Source organism: Mus caroli, unplaced genomic scaffold (assembly GCF_978045245.1).
Source record: "Mus caroli unplaced genomic scaffold, Mus_caroli_1 scaffold_4, whole genome shotgun sequence".
NCBI lineage: Eukaryota > Metazoa > Chordata > Mammalia > Rodentia > Muridae > Mus > Mus caroli.
In genome coordinates this window covers 75,483,928-75,500,863 of record NW_028227259.1, presented here as the reverse complement: position 1 = coordinate 75,500,863, position 16,936 = coordinate 75,483,928, and the positions used below count along the sequence as shown (strand labels likewise).

Below are 16,936 nucleotides of genomic sequence, written 5' to 3'. Positions count from 1 at the left end.
TACATTTATAAAACTCCCCAAAACTAAAATTAGATACTGAACTCATTAGGAGAAAAAAGTATAACTTAAGCCCCACAAAATAATTAGGCTTTCCGCAAGTGCCTGATACACAGTAACTACAGGCTAGACCAGCGGTTCTCAACCCTTTTAATGCTGTGGCCCTTTAACACAGTTCTTCATGTTGTGGTGACCGTAAAATTCTTTTCACTGCTACTTCATAACTGCAATTTTCCTACTGTTATAAATGATAATGTAAATATCTATGTTGTCTAATGGTTTTAGGCGACCCCTTGTGATCCACAGGTTGAATACCATTGAGCTGGAGATTAACTTTTATAAGATAGTCAGAGAAACCACTCTCATTAGCAACATCATAATCTTTTCCTTTAAGAAAAAATGTACTTTTTTTCACAACTAATTTGAGAAAAGTAATTTTTTAAACATTTAAGAACCAGCCCCCCCCAAATACTAAATTAATTTGTCCTACATGATGCCATGCTTGCCAAACTAGTGAAGAACAATAGATGCTTGTCAAGAAAATTAGTACATTTTTTAAAGGTACTCTATTACACTAAATCAAAGGGAGAAAACTTAGAAACAAGGAATACACACATGAATTTAGTGTGTTTCTTAGGAGATACTTTCATGGGATGTGTTTCACAGAAGAAATGATTTGGTCAGGTTTGGTTTTTTTGTTTTTGTTTTTTTGAGACAAGGTTCTACTTTGTAATATAAACTTTCCTTGAACTCACATGTAGTCTATGCTAGCCTCCAACTTCCAATCCTCCCGCCTCAGCCTCCCAAGTGCTAGGATTACAGGCATGTAATAAATCTAGTTAAAAAAAAAAAACAAAACCCTCACCATTACAGTTAACTATCCACAAGCCTAGTTCCAGACCCACCTAAGATCCCTCTTTGTCCAGAAACCATGTTTATAAGAAAGTAGCCTCTTTCCTTTCCCACCCCCTTTTTTACCCTTCTGTCTATAGCCATCTTCATGTCCACTCCAGATTGGTGACTCACTTTGTGGACAGTCATCTTTGACTGGCTCTCCCATCCTTCCCTCTCTGCCTGATGCCATCTCCACACCCAAAGCCCTAGCTCCAGACCAGTGGTTTAAGAGACCACCTTGGCAAGGTCAATTAAACAGGTTATCTACTACCTTCACCTGGCCTAGCTCAGATCGGTCAGATTATTGCATAAGACACAAAAATAAAGAAATTAGTCCACATGTTCAACTCAAATTGCAAATACAAAAACAACATGAATGGCCAAGACAGCATTTTCCTTCAAACCCACTAGAACTATGTAAGTGCTCCCTAGATGAACTCCAAAACACAGAAGTTAAAAGGATAACCATAAACTTAACAAAGGGTTTGAAAAAAATTTAAGACAACACAAACATACACTTCTTTTTTATTATTATTTATTTATTACTTTATTTATTACTATAAGTATACTGTAGCTGCCTTCAGACACCAGAAGAGGGTGTCAGATCTCATTAGGGATGGTTGTGAGCCACCATGTGGTTGCTGGAATTTGAACTCAGGACCTTCAAAAGAACAGTCAGTGCTCTTAACCACTGAGCCATCTCTCCAGCCCAAACACACACTTCTTTGCCCTTCAAAGGTTAATAGCAATGTTTGAGTGATGCCTAAGCAAATGCAAATACATGGCTGTATGAAATGACAATGATAATTTAAGATTGTAAAATTGAAAGCAACGAAGAGGCAGAATGAAACACAACAAAAGCTAAAATGAGGATGGAACTGAAAAATTCAATATGCCAATTAGAAAACTCTGGGGAAAGCCTTAGAAGAAGAAATAAACGAAACAGAAGAAAGACTACCAGGACTTAAAGTAGAGGATTTGGATGAATTAAGAATATTTTTTAAAAAATACAAGCATAAAAAAAACACGCTGGAAATGTTTGACACCATCAACATACCAAGCCTTTGAAGTACAGGTGTAGATGAGAGAATACGAGGTCAGTGATAAGATCATGGAAGAGACTGTTCCAAAGATACATCCATACAGATACAGGAAACACACAGAATCCCAGGCAGACAAGAAAATTTCCATGGCATAAACAACTCCTTTCTGAATGATGAATGGGGCAAAGAAGAAATCAAAATATTCCTGAAACTAAATGAAAATAAAGAAGGAGCACAGCAAGAGCTCTGTGACACACTAAACGCAGTCCTATAGCCCTCAGTGTCTGCACTGAAGAGGGTGAATAAATGTCTTCATGACTCAACTCGAAAAAAACTGGAAAAAACAACTCAAAACCAGGAAATGGCAAGAAATAATAAAAATCAAACAGAAAAAAAAGAAAGCAACAGATAGGATCAAAGAATCTAAGAGCTAGTTCTCTGAGAGGACACATCAAGGCCCTTCTTGGTCTAACTAACCACACACACACACAAAGTGGGGGTTAAATTAGCAATAAAAAAATGAACAGGGAAACATTATGACACAAAGAAACACAGATTATTATAAAGAAATTTAGTGCTGGGCAGTGGTGGCACACGCCTTTAATCCCAGCACTAGCACTTGGGAGGCAGAGGCAGGCAGATTTCTGAGTTCGAGGCCAGCCTAGTCTACAAAGTGAGTTCCAGGGCAGCCAGGGCTACACAAAGAAACCCTGTCTCGAAAAAAAGAAAAGGAAAAAAAAAAAAAAAAACAAAACAAAAAAAGAAAGAAAGAAAAAAAGAAATTTAGAAACCTGTACTCCACTGAGTTGAAAAATCAGAGATGGATAAATTTCTTGATTCATCCAAACTACTGAAGTTAAACCAAGACGAGATCACCAACATACACAGACGCACAACAAAGAGGAGGCTGAGCCTAATACAGTGCTTTCCAACTAAAATAAATCCAGGTCTAAATGCTGTCACAGAAGAATTCTACCAAAGTTTCAAAGAAGAGCTAAACCAATAATTCTTTTTTTTTCTTCTTCCTAAATAAGAAGGATTACTCCACACTATGAAGCCAGTGTTACTCTTAAGACTCAAACTAGGAAAAATACAACAACAAAAAACCAAAAGAGTACAGACCAATATACCTGATGAACACAGACGCAAAGCTCCTCAATAAAATACCAGCAAACCAAATACTGGCACATATCAAGAAGGTCACCCACCATACTCATGTTGGTTTTATCCAGAAATGCAAGTTTTGAAGGCACAACATATGTAAGTTAATAAACATAAGTCATATAAATGGACTTAAAGGCAAAACTCATATAATCATCTCAAAAGATGAAAAGGCCTTTGACAAAACCCAACACAGTTTCATGATAAAAGTCCCAGAGAATGTACAACTAGAAGGAACATACCTCCTAAATACAGGGTAGCTATGACAAGCCTGAGGTGAACATTATCATAAGTGGAGACAAACTTGGAGTGATCCCATAAAAATCAGGAATACAACAGGGTTGTCCACTTATCCTCACTCCTAACACGGTGGTGGAAGCACCAGCCTGAACAACAAGGCAAGTGAAGGAAATTAAAGTGATACAAATAGGTAAAGACGCCAAGCATCCCTATTTGCAGATAATATGAAACTGTATAGAAGAGAGCCCAAAAAATTCAACCACAAAACTTTTACAACTTAGTTTAGCAAAGTGACAAGGTACATAATCAATTTATAAAAATCAGTAGCCTTTCTACATACCAACAACAAATGTTGAGAAAGGGGTCACAGATACCTGCCATTTACATTATCAAAACAATAAGATATCTTGGAACAGACCTAACCAAGAAGTAGGTGATAGACCTCCACAACAAAACTTCAGATCTCTGAATGAGATAGAGACATGAGAACATGGAAAGGCACCATGTCCATTAATCAGGAGAATTACTACAGTGAAAATAGCCATCCTATTAAAAACCATTTACAAATCCAATCATAACAACTCCAATCAAAATACCCACAGCATTTTTCACAAAAATAGGAAAAAAAATCCTAAAATTCATATAGAATGAGAGAACATCCTGGATAGCCAAAGCAACTGAACAAAATAATAATAATAATACTGAGTGGATTTGCCATTCCAGACTTCAAGATATAGTACAGAGTTGTAGTAATAAAAACAATATGATAATAGCACAAAACATATATACCCGCAGAAGAAGCAAGTGGATTTCTGATAGTTTAAGGTCATCTTGGTCTACATAGTAAGGTAGACAGCCAGGGCTACATAGAGAACCTGTTTCAAAAAACAAAAACAAACAGCAAAAAACTAAAAAGCTCTGTACAACTACAAACAAGTCACAAAGAAACCCACAGAAAGGGGTTTCTTTGCCAGCTACACCTGATAGAAGATTAAATATTCAGGATAGACAAAGAACTTGAAATTCAGAATGAAGGAAACAAATGACACAATTAAACCATGGCTAGGCATGTGAACAGGGAAAACAACAGAAGGAACCAAAATGGTTAAACAGCGTCTCCAAAGGGTTCCTTGTCCTCAGTAGTTAGAGGAAGACAAAGTTCAAACAAGTTAGAGAGTTTATCTTGCCCCATTCAGAATGACTAAGACCAACAAAACTGACAAATGCTGGCAAGACTGTGGAGAAAGAGGAACCTCATTATTCACTGTTGGTGGAAATGGAAATTTATGGATGCAGCCACTTTGAAAATCAGTATGGAGACTCCTCAAGAAGATAGAAATAAATCCATCATATGATCTGACTCTATCATCCCTTGGCCTATGCCCACAAGACCTGACATTGTCTTCTGCAGATACTTGCTCATTGCTGCCCTATCACAAGAGCCAGGAAACAACAAAGCCCAAATACCCTTCAACTGATGAATGAAAGATGGCAATGTGACACAAAGAGACAAAGGAGTTCTATTCCGCTATAAAAACTAAAATCAAATCATGACATCTGCAGGTAAACACAGAAAAGATTATAACTCAAGACTGAAAACCAGGTTCTCTCATGTGCCATTCCTAGCTCCAAATCTTCAGGCATTAGTTTATAAACACAAAATCACTGAAGAAAACCAGCAGAGTATAATGGAACCATGGGTCAGGGGAGCTCTAGAGAGGGAATAACACGTGATATGAAGGAAACAAAAATGGAGGAGGAAAAAATAAAAAAATTTTAAAAAAATGGAGGAGGAAGGGCTTCAAGTGGGAATGGGGAGGGACATCAATACAGAAGAAAAAGGGAGGGCAGACAAAAACACCAAGGCTTGATAAAAGCCTCAAGAAAATATCATATTATCTTATATTTATCTAAAATTATATACATAATATCTGTATGTATGCATGTGTATATATATGTACATATCTATACATACTTTATCTTATCTCTCAAGGAGAGAGAGAGAGAGCCCAAGAGAGCCTCAGAGAGCTTAAAGGAAGTATGCCACTTGGGCTGACAATGCTCTCCACAGGAACCAAAGACCTAGTACCAGGCACAAGAAAAGTGACTCCCAAATTTGCTACTGCCCCCAGCTGCCTCTTACTGGTCAAAGGTAAGCCCTGATTGCTGAAGATAGCACCTAGGGCAGCAGAGTCTGTAAACTAGCAGGAGGGGCCAGACAGGCAGGTGGGTTTCTGGAGCTCACTGGCCAGCTATTCTAGCCAAAACATGAGCTCCAGGCCCAGTGAGAGACCCTATCACAAAACTAAGGTGGAAATGGAAGAAAAAGACCTGATGTCGACCTGTGGACTCCCCATGCATGTGCACAGAAGCACACATGCACACACACTGCTAAGCAGCACACTAACCATTTTAAAGGAAGCTGCACTGAAAGGTTAAAGAAGAACGCAGTAAGAGATGTGGTGAGGTAGAGAAGAGTGAGCTACTCAAGCAAAGTGCCAGTAGCAGACCGAGAACAGAGCGGACTCCAGGCCACAGCAGTCTGCCGTCCACACTACGACTACAGCACACACTGCTCTCGTACATTCACAGACAATACCTATGCCATCATGCTTACTAAACCTCTTTTAAAGACAGGTCTGTAGACTTTATAACCCCCAACAGGCTGTAAATAGGTTTTATTGGTTAAAGGAATCAAATTTGTGGTCCTGTTTAATTTAGCCACATTTTAAATACTAGTTTTAAAACCAGATTTAGGTACACACCAAAGAAAATTCTATGCAGAAAACAGGCTGCCACTAACAGGCTGCCTTTGTTTCTTTGGTGCTCAGTACAGTAACTAGTATAAAACAGCACATCAAGGAGATTTTCCCCTGTTGCTTCAGTTTCATAAATAAAACAAGTTGTTACTTTTGGAGGTAAAGCCACTCCTTACCTGAATTTCCAGGAAGTATAAGCTGCTTGACGATGGGAGGTCGCACTGGTGTTGAGGATGGAGAGTTGAAGCCACTACTGTACGGGCTACTGGCATTTGGACTATAAGAACTTGAGTAACTCACAGAGTTGAAAGGATTATTGTATAAATTTTGCCTCTTGAGAGCTGTATTAACAAAAAGAAAGAAAATCAAATTTAGTAAGTGGGAAAAGGTTAACATCTCAAAAAGTTTTCTTAGAGGTCAGGATATGATGTCCCATTAAAAAACCTTTTATGTAACTGTGTTTGTGTCCAGAGACTAGTGCTGCTGTCAGCTCAGGTAGGGAATTTCACAGGAGTCAGCAGTAACTGACTTGTAACTGGTCCAAATGCTGAGAATAAGTGACTGTTGAGTGGGAAGCCACAGATGTGACTCCTCTACCATCCCACCAGAGCTTAAGAAGCACGATAACTGGCCTTACAGTGTTGGGTCTAAAACAGCAAGTGAAACCACACCCACACACTCACACCCCTAACCCCCCTCCCATACCCACTCAGGCATCAATCCTTAAATGGCTATTTCTTCCATCCATTACACAACACTTTCAATATTTACAACAAGCTAAATCCTAGAGAAGATATAGACATGGGCTGCGGAGAGGGATATCTTAAAGGCAGCAAATGCTCAAGGAAGAGTAGCCTATGGTGGTAGAGAATAGGAAGGAGCAGCTTAGGGAAAAGTAGCTGGAGATAGATGTGGTCCCATGAGGGCAGCCTAGTCTATATAATGAGTCCCAGCTCAGTCAGGACTACATAGTGAGGCCCTGTTTCTCACCTCCCCCACCCAAAAAAGTAGCAGATGTACTAGAAATCCTGGTACACTATGCCCATAAGCATGAAATCTATGCAGTAGCAAGTTAACATTTTGGGGTTCTTTTGGGGGGGGTGTTATTTTTGTTGTTATTGTCTTGAGCAAAGAGCACTGTGCTACAATCATATCAGAGAGGAAACCTAATAAATAGACTAGACTAGGTAATAAACAGTGACTAGGAAAATGAATTTTAAAAAGGAATAGACATTAAAAACTGGAAGATGAAGAAAGAAAAATAAATGAGATGGCTGAAGTCCTGGTTTGCCTTCTGACAGAACAGGGGGCGATTTAGGGAGGAGGAGGAAGAACATTTTTCTGTCTAGTTAGACCACCTGATTGTATACATGTTCTCTGTGAGATAGCACAAGCTATACATATTTGTGATGTATTGCTATGCAGCATGATCACAGAAATGTCAACCTGAGCAGAAGCACAATTGCTAACTTCAATCTCTAGTTTACTGTACTTGCTTACTAATCACCAGCATGCCTTATTCTTCTGTGCTCTTCACAACATTAATGACCATCAATACGCCAAGGGCTGCCATTATTTGTTTTCAGTCCCAAGCTTTCTTGCTCTGGGCTTTAATGTCACTATTTCCCCATGGGTATGGCCAGTGTGTCCTAGAGTCAGCATACCAAATCCAATTTACATTCTTTCTGCTAAAGTCAGTTTCTCCTCTGGGATGGGGGACATCCCTCGTTTAGATTGATGTGGTGGTTTGAATAATAATGGCCTCTATATATTCATGTTTGAATACTTGATCCTAGTTATGGAACCATTTGGGAAGGATTAGGAGGTATGGCCTGTTGGCGGAGGTGTGACCTTGTTGGAAAGGGGTGTCACTGGGCGTGGGTTTTGAGGTTTCTCTCTCTTTCTGCCTTGAACTTTCAGGTAATATTTTGTAAGCTCTCAGCTACTACTCTAGGACCATGCCTGCCTCCATTGCTCCTAACCATGATGGTCAAGGAGTAACCATCTGAACCTGTAAGCAGGCCCCCAGGGAAATGCTTTCTTTTATAAGTTGCCTTAGTCACGATGCCTCGTCGGCAATAGAGCAACTGAGACAACTGCTGACATGTCCTGCCACACAACTGGAAAAACACAGAAATCACTCCTGCTGCTTCCTTCTGTTTCTTCATATCTCATTCATCCTTTTATTACTCATAATCCTCCAGGATGTTAAATATATTCTGACTTTATAAATAGTTCTTACCTTATAAATCACCTCCCAGCTCAAGAGATAGAAATCAGAATTTGTCTTCCTGTAGGTCAATCTAGAAATTCTAATATTTCCCTCCCTTTCTGTCATGAGCTAGCTACAAAGAAAAAAAATTTTTCACCTATGCTATCTGACAGATTAAGATCCCTACTTCAGAAGGGGTCTTGCTGGCTTCCTAACAAGTTTATCATGCCCTCTGACACAGTAGTTCATGCTCCAATCAGGCTTTTGCAATTAAGCCTCCATTAAAAACTCGAAGGAGACGCTGGAGAGTGCTGGCTCAGTAGGTAAGGGCTGGCTGTGCAAACATGAGGCTAGAGCTTAGAAGCCTAGTGTCTGTGTACATGTGACGAGTGTGTTGGCCAGCTTATAATCCCAGCTGGAAAGGTGAACACGGGATCCCCAGAACAAGGTGACTACAAGCTCTCAAACTTCTAGGTAAAGGCCAGGCGTGGTGGCGCACACCTTTAATCCCAGCACTTGGGAGGCAGAGGCAGGCGGATTTCTGAGTTCGAGGCCAGCCTGGTCTACAAAGTGAGTTCCAGGACTACACAGAGAAACCCTGTCTCAAAAAAACAAAAACAAAAACAAAAAAACAAACAAACAAAAAAAAACCTTCTAGGTAAGTTTTGCCTTATGAAAAATTCTATTAAAAAAATCTTGAAAACAGGAGAGTTCAATACTACAAACTTCAAACTTGCAACTGGTTATTTTTTCCATTAAAAAGTTAAATGTAGCTTGGCATGGTAACACACATTTGATCCCAACACTTAAGAAGCAGAGGCAGATGAAGCACTCTGAGTTCAAGGCCAACCTGGTCTACATAGTGAGATACTACCTCAAAAAGATTTCCAGATTGTACTGGCTAGTTTTGTGTCAACTTGACACAGGCTGGAGTTATCACAGAAAAAGGAGCTTCAGTTGGGGAAATGCCTCCACGAGATCCAGCTGTAAGGCATTTTCTCAATTAGTGATCAAGGGAGGAGGTCCCCTTGTGAGTGGTGCCATCTCTGGGCTGGTAGTCTTAGTCTTGGTTCTATAAGAGAGCAGGCTGAGCAACACAGGGGAGGCAAGCCAGTAAAGAAACATCCCTCCATGACCTCTGTATCAGCTCCTGCTTCCTGACCTGCTTGAGTTCCAGTCCTGACTTCCTTTGGTGATGAACAGCAGCATGGAAGTGTAAGCCGAATAAACCCTTTCCTCCCCAACTTAGTCATGATGTTTTGTCCAGGAATAGAAAACCTGACTAAGACACACACACATATATATCTTAAATAACATATATATATATATATATATGTTACATACATATTTCAAATCATACATTATACCTATATAATTTGGTAATTTGTTTTGTGCATGTAGCTATAATGTAAACACTGTTAAACAGAGATAGTACTTGATAGCATGCAGTCTGGTTACGATCTTACATTCTGGTTAAGGTCTTACATACCTCTACAATTAAAATCATTACTATATGAATAGGTATTTTGTCTGCATGTATGTCAGAGTACCATGTGCATGCTTGGTGCCCTTGGAGGTCAGAAGAGAAACTCAGATCCTCTGAGTTACAGTCACAGGCAATTGTGAGCTGCCATGTGGGTGATGGAAATCAAACCCAGGTCTTCTGGAAAAGCAGTCAAGAGTTCTTAATCACCAAGCCATCTCCAGCCCCTCCAATTTCTTTTTTCTTTCTCCCCTCCCCGCTCCCAGTTTGTTTCCTTGTGGGAGCTGAGGAGGTCCTTCGTGAACTTGTAAAGAGTGAATGACATGTACTGCTTGCCATGAGCACTGCCAGGTGCTCAGACCCATGGGGATGGCTGAGTGTGAATGATGACACTGTATTTAAGTGTGACTGTTTAGGAATGACGGACAAGTACAAAATTTAGTACTACGACTATCTTCTCCCTGATGTTTACAGCCCAAGACTGCTCACCTACAAAGACCTCCTACCAAGACTAGCTAGCCCCTCCCCTCGCTGTACATGGTAAAAGCTGGGGTTCCAGGTTTTCACACAGTTGGTATAGCTCCATCAGCCTACCTGACCCTAGCTTTTCTCTATGCGTGTCTATACGTCTGTCCTTTCTTCACCCCCTCACTGCCCCAGTTATGTTTCTGGGCTTGTTTAGAGTCGATATACAATCCAGTATGGCTTTGAACTCTATCTTTCCACTTCACCCTATACTAGATTTGCAGACACATACCACTCACCTCCCACTTCTCTTAGTCTTAAATACCCTTGCTATAATAAAACAAAGAACTTTTCATTTAGAATTGCTACTTTTGAGAGACAGCAGTCTTATTTCATCTCACAAATCTGGGTTGATAGGTAGTAACTGGTAAATGTCCCTATTCTATTTTAAACCAAGAACTGAGAACCATAACTTGCAAGCCAAATCCAGGCCACTCCCTTTGTTGTTGTTGTTTTGTTTTTTTGGTTTTTTTTTTTGTTTTTCAAGACAGGGTTTCTCTGTATAGCCCTGGCTGTCTTGGAACTCACTTTGTAGACCAGGCTGGCCTCAGAAATCCGCCTGCCTCTGCCTCTCGAGTGCTGGGATTAAAGGCATGTGCCACCACGCCCGGCTGGCCACTCCCTATTTTAAAATCAAGTTGTGCCCACTGTCTTAGTCAGGGTTTGTATTACAGCATAAAACTTCATGACCAAGAAGCAAATTGGAGAGGAAACGGTTTATTCAGCTTACACTTCCACACTGCTGTTCATCACCAAAGGAATTCACACAGTGCAGGAACCTGGAAGCAGGAGCTGATGCAGAGGCTATGGAGGGATGTTCCTTACTGGCTTGCTTCCCCTGGCTTGCTGAGCTTGCTTCTTATAGAACCCAGGACTATCAGCCCAGGGATGGCTCCACCCACAATAAGCTAGGCCCTCCCCTACTTGATTACTAACTGAGAGAATGCCTTAAAGCTGGATCTCAGGGAGGCATTCCCTCAAGAGAGGCTCCTTTCTCTGTGATAATTCCAGCTTGTGTCAAGCTGACACACAAAACCAGCCAGTACACCCTCTTAATTCATATACTGTCTACATCTGCCTGGGTGCTGTGTGCTGTGTACATGTTCTATGCAGATAACGTGTGCCAGAACATGTGCAGGGGGTTAACAAGGACAAGGGATGTTCTATGACTTTCTGCCTTATTCCCTTGAGATGGGGGTCTCTCACTGAACCTGAAGTTGTGCTGGACGCCACAAAACCCTAGAAATGTTCCTGCCTCCATCTCACAGCTCATACCCCCAGGGTGATTCTCCTAGGTGCTATAAGAAAAAAGGCTGAGCAAGACAGTAACCAGTATTCTTTCATGGCCTCTATATAAACTTCTGCTTCCAGGTTCCTGCCCTATCTTCCCTCAGCGATAGGGAACTATAAACTGAAATAAACACCTGTTGGAGACTATACCATGAGAAAGTTGGCCTTTCACAGCTTCCCACCCTAATGAGCCAGTCATCACCCCCTCCTCCCTATTCCCTTCCTGGCACCTGAGGCTGTAAAAAGCTGAATTATAGTCCCCTCTTCCTTATCTCTTCCTGGCTCCCAAGACTTCTAAGAACCTGAGATATGTGCTGAGCCCAGCCTGACACCCGGGATTGTTAAGGAGGGATCTACATTCCGAGATAGGACTCAGAGTGCCTCCCGCCTGCCTGCAGTCAGAATTCGGCCTTCAGGTCCCCAGATGCCCACTTCTTTGTTCTTAGTTAATTCCCCCTCAGCCCCTCCCTATTTCCCTCGTTGTGTGCTTAAAACCTGGCGTTTCAGCCTAATAAACTGAGATCTTGACAGGAACCCTCCTTGGTCTCCGCTTCTCTTTCCCTTCCACCCATTTCTCTTCCAGGTTTGCGGTCCCCCTCGCACCCATGAATAACTGGGTCCTGCTGGACGGGACAAACACCTCCTCCCCAAGTTGCTTTTGCTCATGGTGTTTAACCACAGCAATAGAAATGCTAACTAAGCAAACACCCATTGTCAACTTTTGGCTTCCACATGCACATACACACATGACATATATACGTGTACCTGTACCAACACAGGTATGTGCATACACATTCATGAACACTACTACATAGATATACATACATAGAAAAGCCTATTCAGAATTACTCATCATGCTTTATAACTTATATTTCATAAACAATAGGTTTTAAAAGACAGAAGTACAAAGAAAGACAATACTTTTCCTATATTTCTTCCCACACTAAATGGCACAAATATAACCATGAACACGTAAGTTTTGTGAATGCTGTTAAACAAAAGGGTATTGAAGCAATTTAAAATGTCAAGTACTAGAAAAGAAAATCAAGACAACTCTGAGAAGGAAGAAAAGTGAGTAAGAGGCACCTTCTATGAGCCAGAGCCAAGCTAGGCTCTTTTCCCTCCATCACCATTTCCTCAGCCTGACGAGGGATCTGAGGTCAGCTGGAGGAGCCAGACGTGAGGACAGGGAACAAGCAAATTCTTGAGTGAGGCCATGGTGTCTCCTGGCTCTTCACATATATTCTCCACCACATCCATTTAGCAAAGTGTGGTATGTGGGATAAGTTTTGATGACATGAGACAAACATTTTCATTTTAGGAACTGTTTTAGGTCATTATTAGAAAAATTAAAATTCATAATCTCATAGATATAATCCACTAAAGTAAGACTAAGGTTTTTAAAAACTGTTATCACATGAATCTAGCCTTCATGATGAATACAGTGAAATTCAGAAAGGCTATAAAGCAAGAACTGCCTGCCTAAATATGCACACTCAACATATATGCTTTCAGGCCAAAGAAAATTAATAAATTCACAATTAAAGTTATAGACGTACCTGACATAGTTTGATCAAGTTTGTGGATAAGGGACTTTTTAGCACACTCCACATCAGGACTTGGGTAGTCCAAAACTTGCCTGCACCAAACTAATGGACTAACAGATTTCTGCATTGGTGTGAGTTTTTTCTTTGGTGATGAGTACAACCTAGAAGAAAACGAAAGCAAAGGGCACATTTGTTACTGAGTACAGGACTATAAAGTAGGGTGAATGATGGGGTACGCTTAGTCATCACTACTTACCATGCAAGAAAATGATACTGCAAGCAGCACAACCCCCAAATCTCAACCAGGAAATGAACCCAAAGGAGGAATTCTCAAAATCAATTCTACTTTTCTCCTGTGATTAGAGCTACAAAGAAACACCTGTCTTTGTAACAACTTATGATGTTTTCAGCAGGCCACCACTAACTTCCTAATCTAACCACCACACTAAATCTAGACAGAGAAGCAGGAGCTGCTCCACCTCCTGCTTCCCTTTCTACCAAATAAACATACACTGGGCCGATGCAGTACTTACTGTACACGTACAGTACACTGCTGGGTCAGAGAAGCCAGCACTTCAAATCAAACCACACAGAGATGACTTTGGTTTTCAAAAGGAAGAAAGGCAGGGTTGAAGAGAAGGTTCTGAAGAGGCACACAGAAGGGAAAAGCCAGTAGAAGTGGGAGAGATACTTCAATTTCTACACTGGAGTTCCTCCTCAGATAGTCCAGGTGTGCTGGTTGTTTATAATCATCTCAGGTGTAATTCCTTGTGAAAAATGTGGATACTTGACTTTTAACCAGGACTATCTGTGCGTTAATGAAGTGGGATTTATGAAGGGAACACATTTTGCTTATATATATTTACACAGATGTCTCAGTAAGAAGCTGACACTCACATTTTACTTTAATCAAATTAAGCCAATAGTATGAAGTGATGGTAAAATATTTAGATAAACATTTTTCTACAATATGACTTTTTTTTTTTTTTTTACAATGAAACAAACTACTTTCAAGAGCAACACAAATTTTACATTCCCTTTTTTTCTCTATCTGTAGTTTATGTCTGGTACTACCATTTTGCTTTGATAAAGATAATCAAGACTATATAGGGTAAGTGACTGTTGTAGTACAAACATAACCAAAAAAAGCTGTGGGTTCATTCTCTTTCCAACTTAAATACTTCAGGTGTTTGCAGCAAATCTTCATATTGGCATCTGCTTTAAAAATTATGATAACTGTTGCACACTGACTGTCAGTTCAATGTCTGCAGATGAATAACTATCATTTACACTTTTTTTAAAATGACATTCCACGATGTTTTTTAGGCAAGGTTTCATTCTGTAGTCCTAGCTGGCCTGGAACTCACTATGCAGACAATACTGGATTCAAACTCAGAGATCTTGCCTTGCTTCTGCCTGGGATTAATGGTGTATGTACGTACCATCTTCCCTGGCTAAGGATTAGTTTGTTTATAAAAATACATGAGTATCTGCTTATATATTAGGGTTTTACTGCGATGAACAGACACCATGACCAAGGCAACTCTTATAAGGACAACATTTAATTGGTGCTTACAGGTTCAGAAGTTCAGTCAAAAAAGCCGGGCGGTGGTGGCACATGTCTTTAATCCCAGAACTTGGGAGGCAGAGGCAGGCAGATTTCTGAGTTTGAAGCCAGCCTAGTCTACAAAGTGAGTTCCAGGACAGCCAGGGCTATACAGAGAAACCCTGTCTCAGAAAACAAAACAAAACAAAAAAACAGAGGTTCAGTCAATTATCATCAAGGCAGGAACATGGCAGTGCCCAGGCAGGCATGGTGCAGGAGGAACTGAGAGCTCTACACCTTCATCTGAAGGCTACCAGGAGAAGACTGGCTCCCAGGTGGTTCTCACTCCCTGCAATGACACTTCCTCCAAAGAGACCACACCTACTCAAATAAGGCCACACTTCCTAATAGTGCCACTCCCTGAACATATTCAAACCACCACAGCCTGCATATATGTATATGCATGTCTGGTGCTCTCAGAGGCCAGAAAGGGTATCAAACACAGAGAGTTGTGAGATGCCGTGGGGGTACTGGGAGCCAAACATGCTGTGCATTCTCTGTAAGAACAGAGAGTGCTCATAACCACTGAGCCATCTCTCCAGCCCTCACCACTTCTAATATGTAACTTCTTACTGGTTTCATATAACTTACTCACATATCTCATGACAATCTCATGACAATCTTGGTATATAATTTGTCTGTTATTGGCTATAGAACTGATGATAAAAAAATTCAATGAACATGAACAGGAGGGATATATATATATATATATATATATATATATATAACTATACTCTCAGTAAAAGAAGCCAAACGCATACATCACACGCTGACATGTTCTAATATCCCATCCCAGTAACAGAAAATGCCTAAGGGAAGACAAAGAGCAGAAAGCACCTCCTTGCGTGTCTAGGGTTAGAGGTGGCTGTTAGGTTCCTCTCTTTTAGATGGTACTCAGTTGTGGCAATGGCTTCATGGCGGTAAATACACTACATTCATTGAACTGTACAATTCTCACAATTTTATGCTACATAAACTACATAAGCATGGGTAAACATTATGATATGATAAATTATATTTTACTTTTCAAATATTTTAGAAAGTTGAAAGGTGTTTACAACACCAAATACAACAACCACTATAAATTAAGTGAACCAACTTCAGAAATTAAAGCCTGGGCACTGAATGAAATCATCAGCAGCACCTGCTCACTGCTCACCTCCGCCCACATCTTCCTGTCTCTACAATGGCACTGTGCAGCGCAGGTGACAGGCTCTCTCCACCTCCTGCCTGTCTCAGTGTCACCAGCTCTCCTCCCCTTAGAAACAGCCTTTCGTTGCTTTCCTATGGGAAGTGACTGTTCCTTCCTCCATTATTAGCAGATAGGAGTTAACAGAACACCTTTTCCAAGTCCAGGGAGACCAAAGGGATGACTCTCCATGCTTACACTCACTGCTATCACCCAGTCTTACTCTCAGTCCCTGACACCAATCCAAGGCTAGAAATGGAGGCCTACAGGACACTGATACAATATTATTCTTTGGCTAAGGAACCTTTGATTGATTTTTAAAGTACCTATAAACCTCTCAGAGGATAAATAAGCTGGAGTGTCTCACATATCTGGATCTACTCTTAGGAAGACAAAGTTAAGAAAAATTAAGAGAAAAAAAAATCCAGCAGAAAATGATGGCACATGCGTATTTTAATCCCATCACTTGGAAGGCAGAAGCAAGCAGATCTCTGTAAGTTCAAGTCCAACCTGTTCTACAAAATAAGTTCCAAGTCAGGCAGGGCCACACAGTGAGACCTTGTCTCAACAACAACCACAACAACAACAAGAAAAAGAAAGAACAAGAGAAAAGAAATCCTAATAAAAGCACTTGTAACAAATATACATTTCATTTGCTCATTTCTTAGAAGCATGTAGACTTCTTAAAGGTAATAACTTTTGTCTATTAACAACATTTAATTTACACTTTCAAATTTTTAAAGTTAAAATATATGACTTAATCAGAGAAGAGAAACAGTGGGAAGAGCAGGGGAGAAAGAGCAGGACTCAGGAAGCTGCGGGTTCTGGTAGACCTAACCAGTTTCATAAGTAATGCAACCAAGGATAAATTGAGATGTGCCACCAGGTTTCATTTGATGAAAAACTTATATTACCTTCAAGGGCTGTTAGCTAGCGAGGGCAAGCTGGCCTGAAGACGAGCCTATGTGGGCATTTTCTTAGTGAGTGATA

The 16,936-nt window shown here is 40.5% G+C and overlaps 1 protein-coding gene across 2 annotated transcripts in view; it reads right to left on the bottom strand.

The window, feature by feature from the left end:
* Slain2 (SLAIN family member 2) overlaps positions 1-16,936 on the bottom strand; it is a 62,821-nt gene that overhangs the window by 21,694 nt on the left and 24,191 nt on the right. For both annotated transcript variants that reach the window (XM_021162559.3, XM_021162557.2), the window contains exons 2-3: positions 13,164-13,312; positions 6,271-6,435 (exon numbers count right to left, since the gene is read on the bottom strand). In XM_021162559.3, the coding sequence (XP_021018218.1) occupies positions 6,271-6,435; positions 13,164-13,312 (314 nt within the window). The remainder of the gene's footprint in view (positions 1-6,270; positions 6,436-13,163; positions 13,313-16,936) is intronic.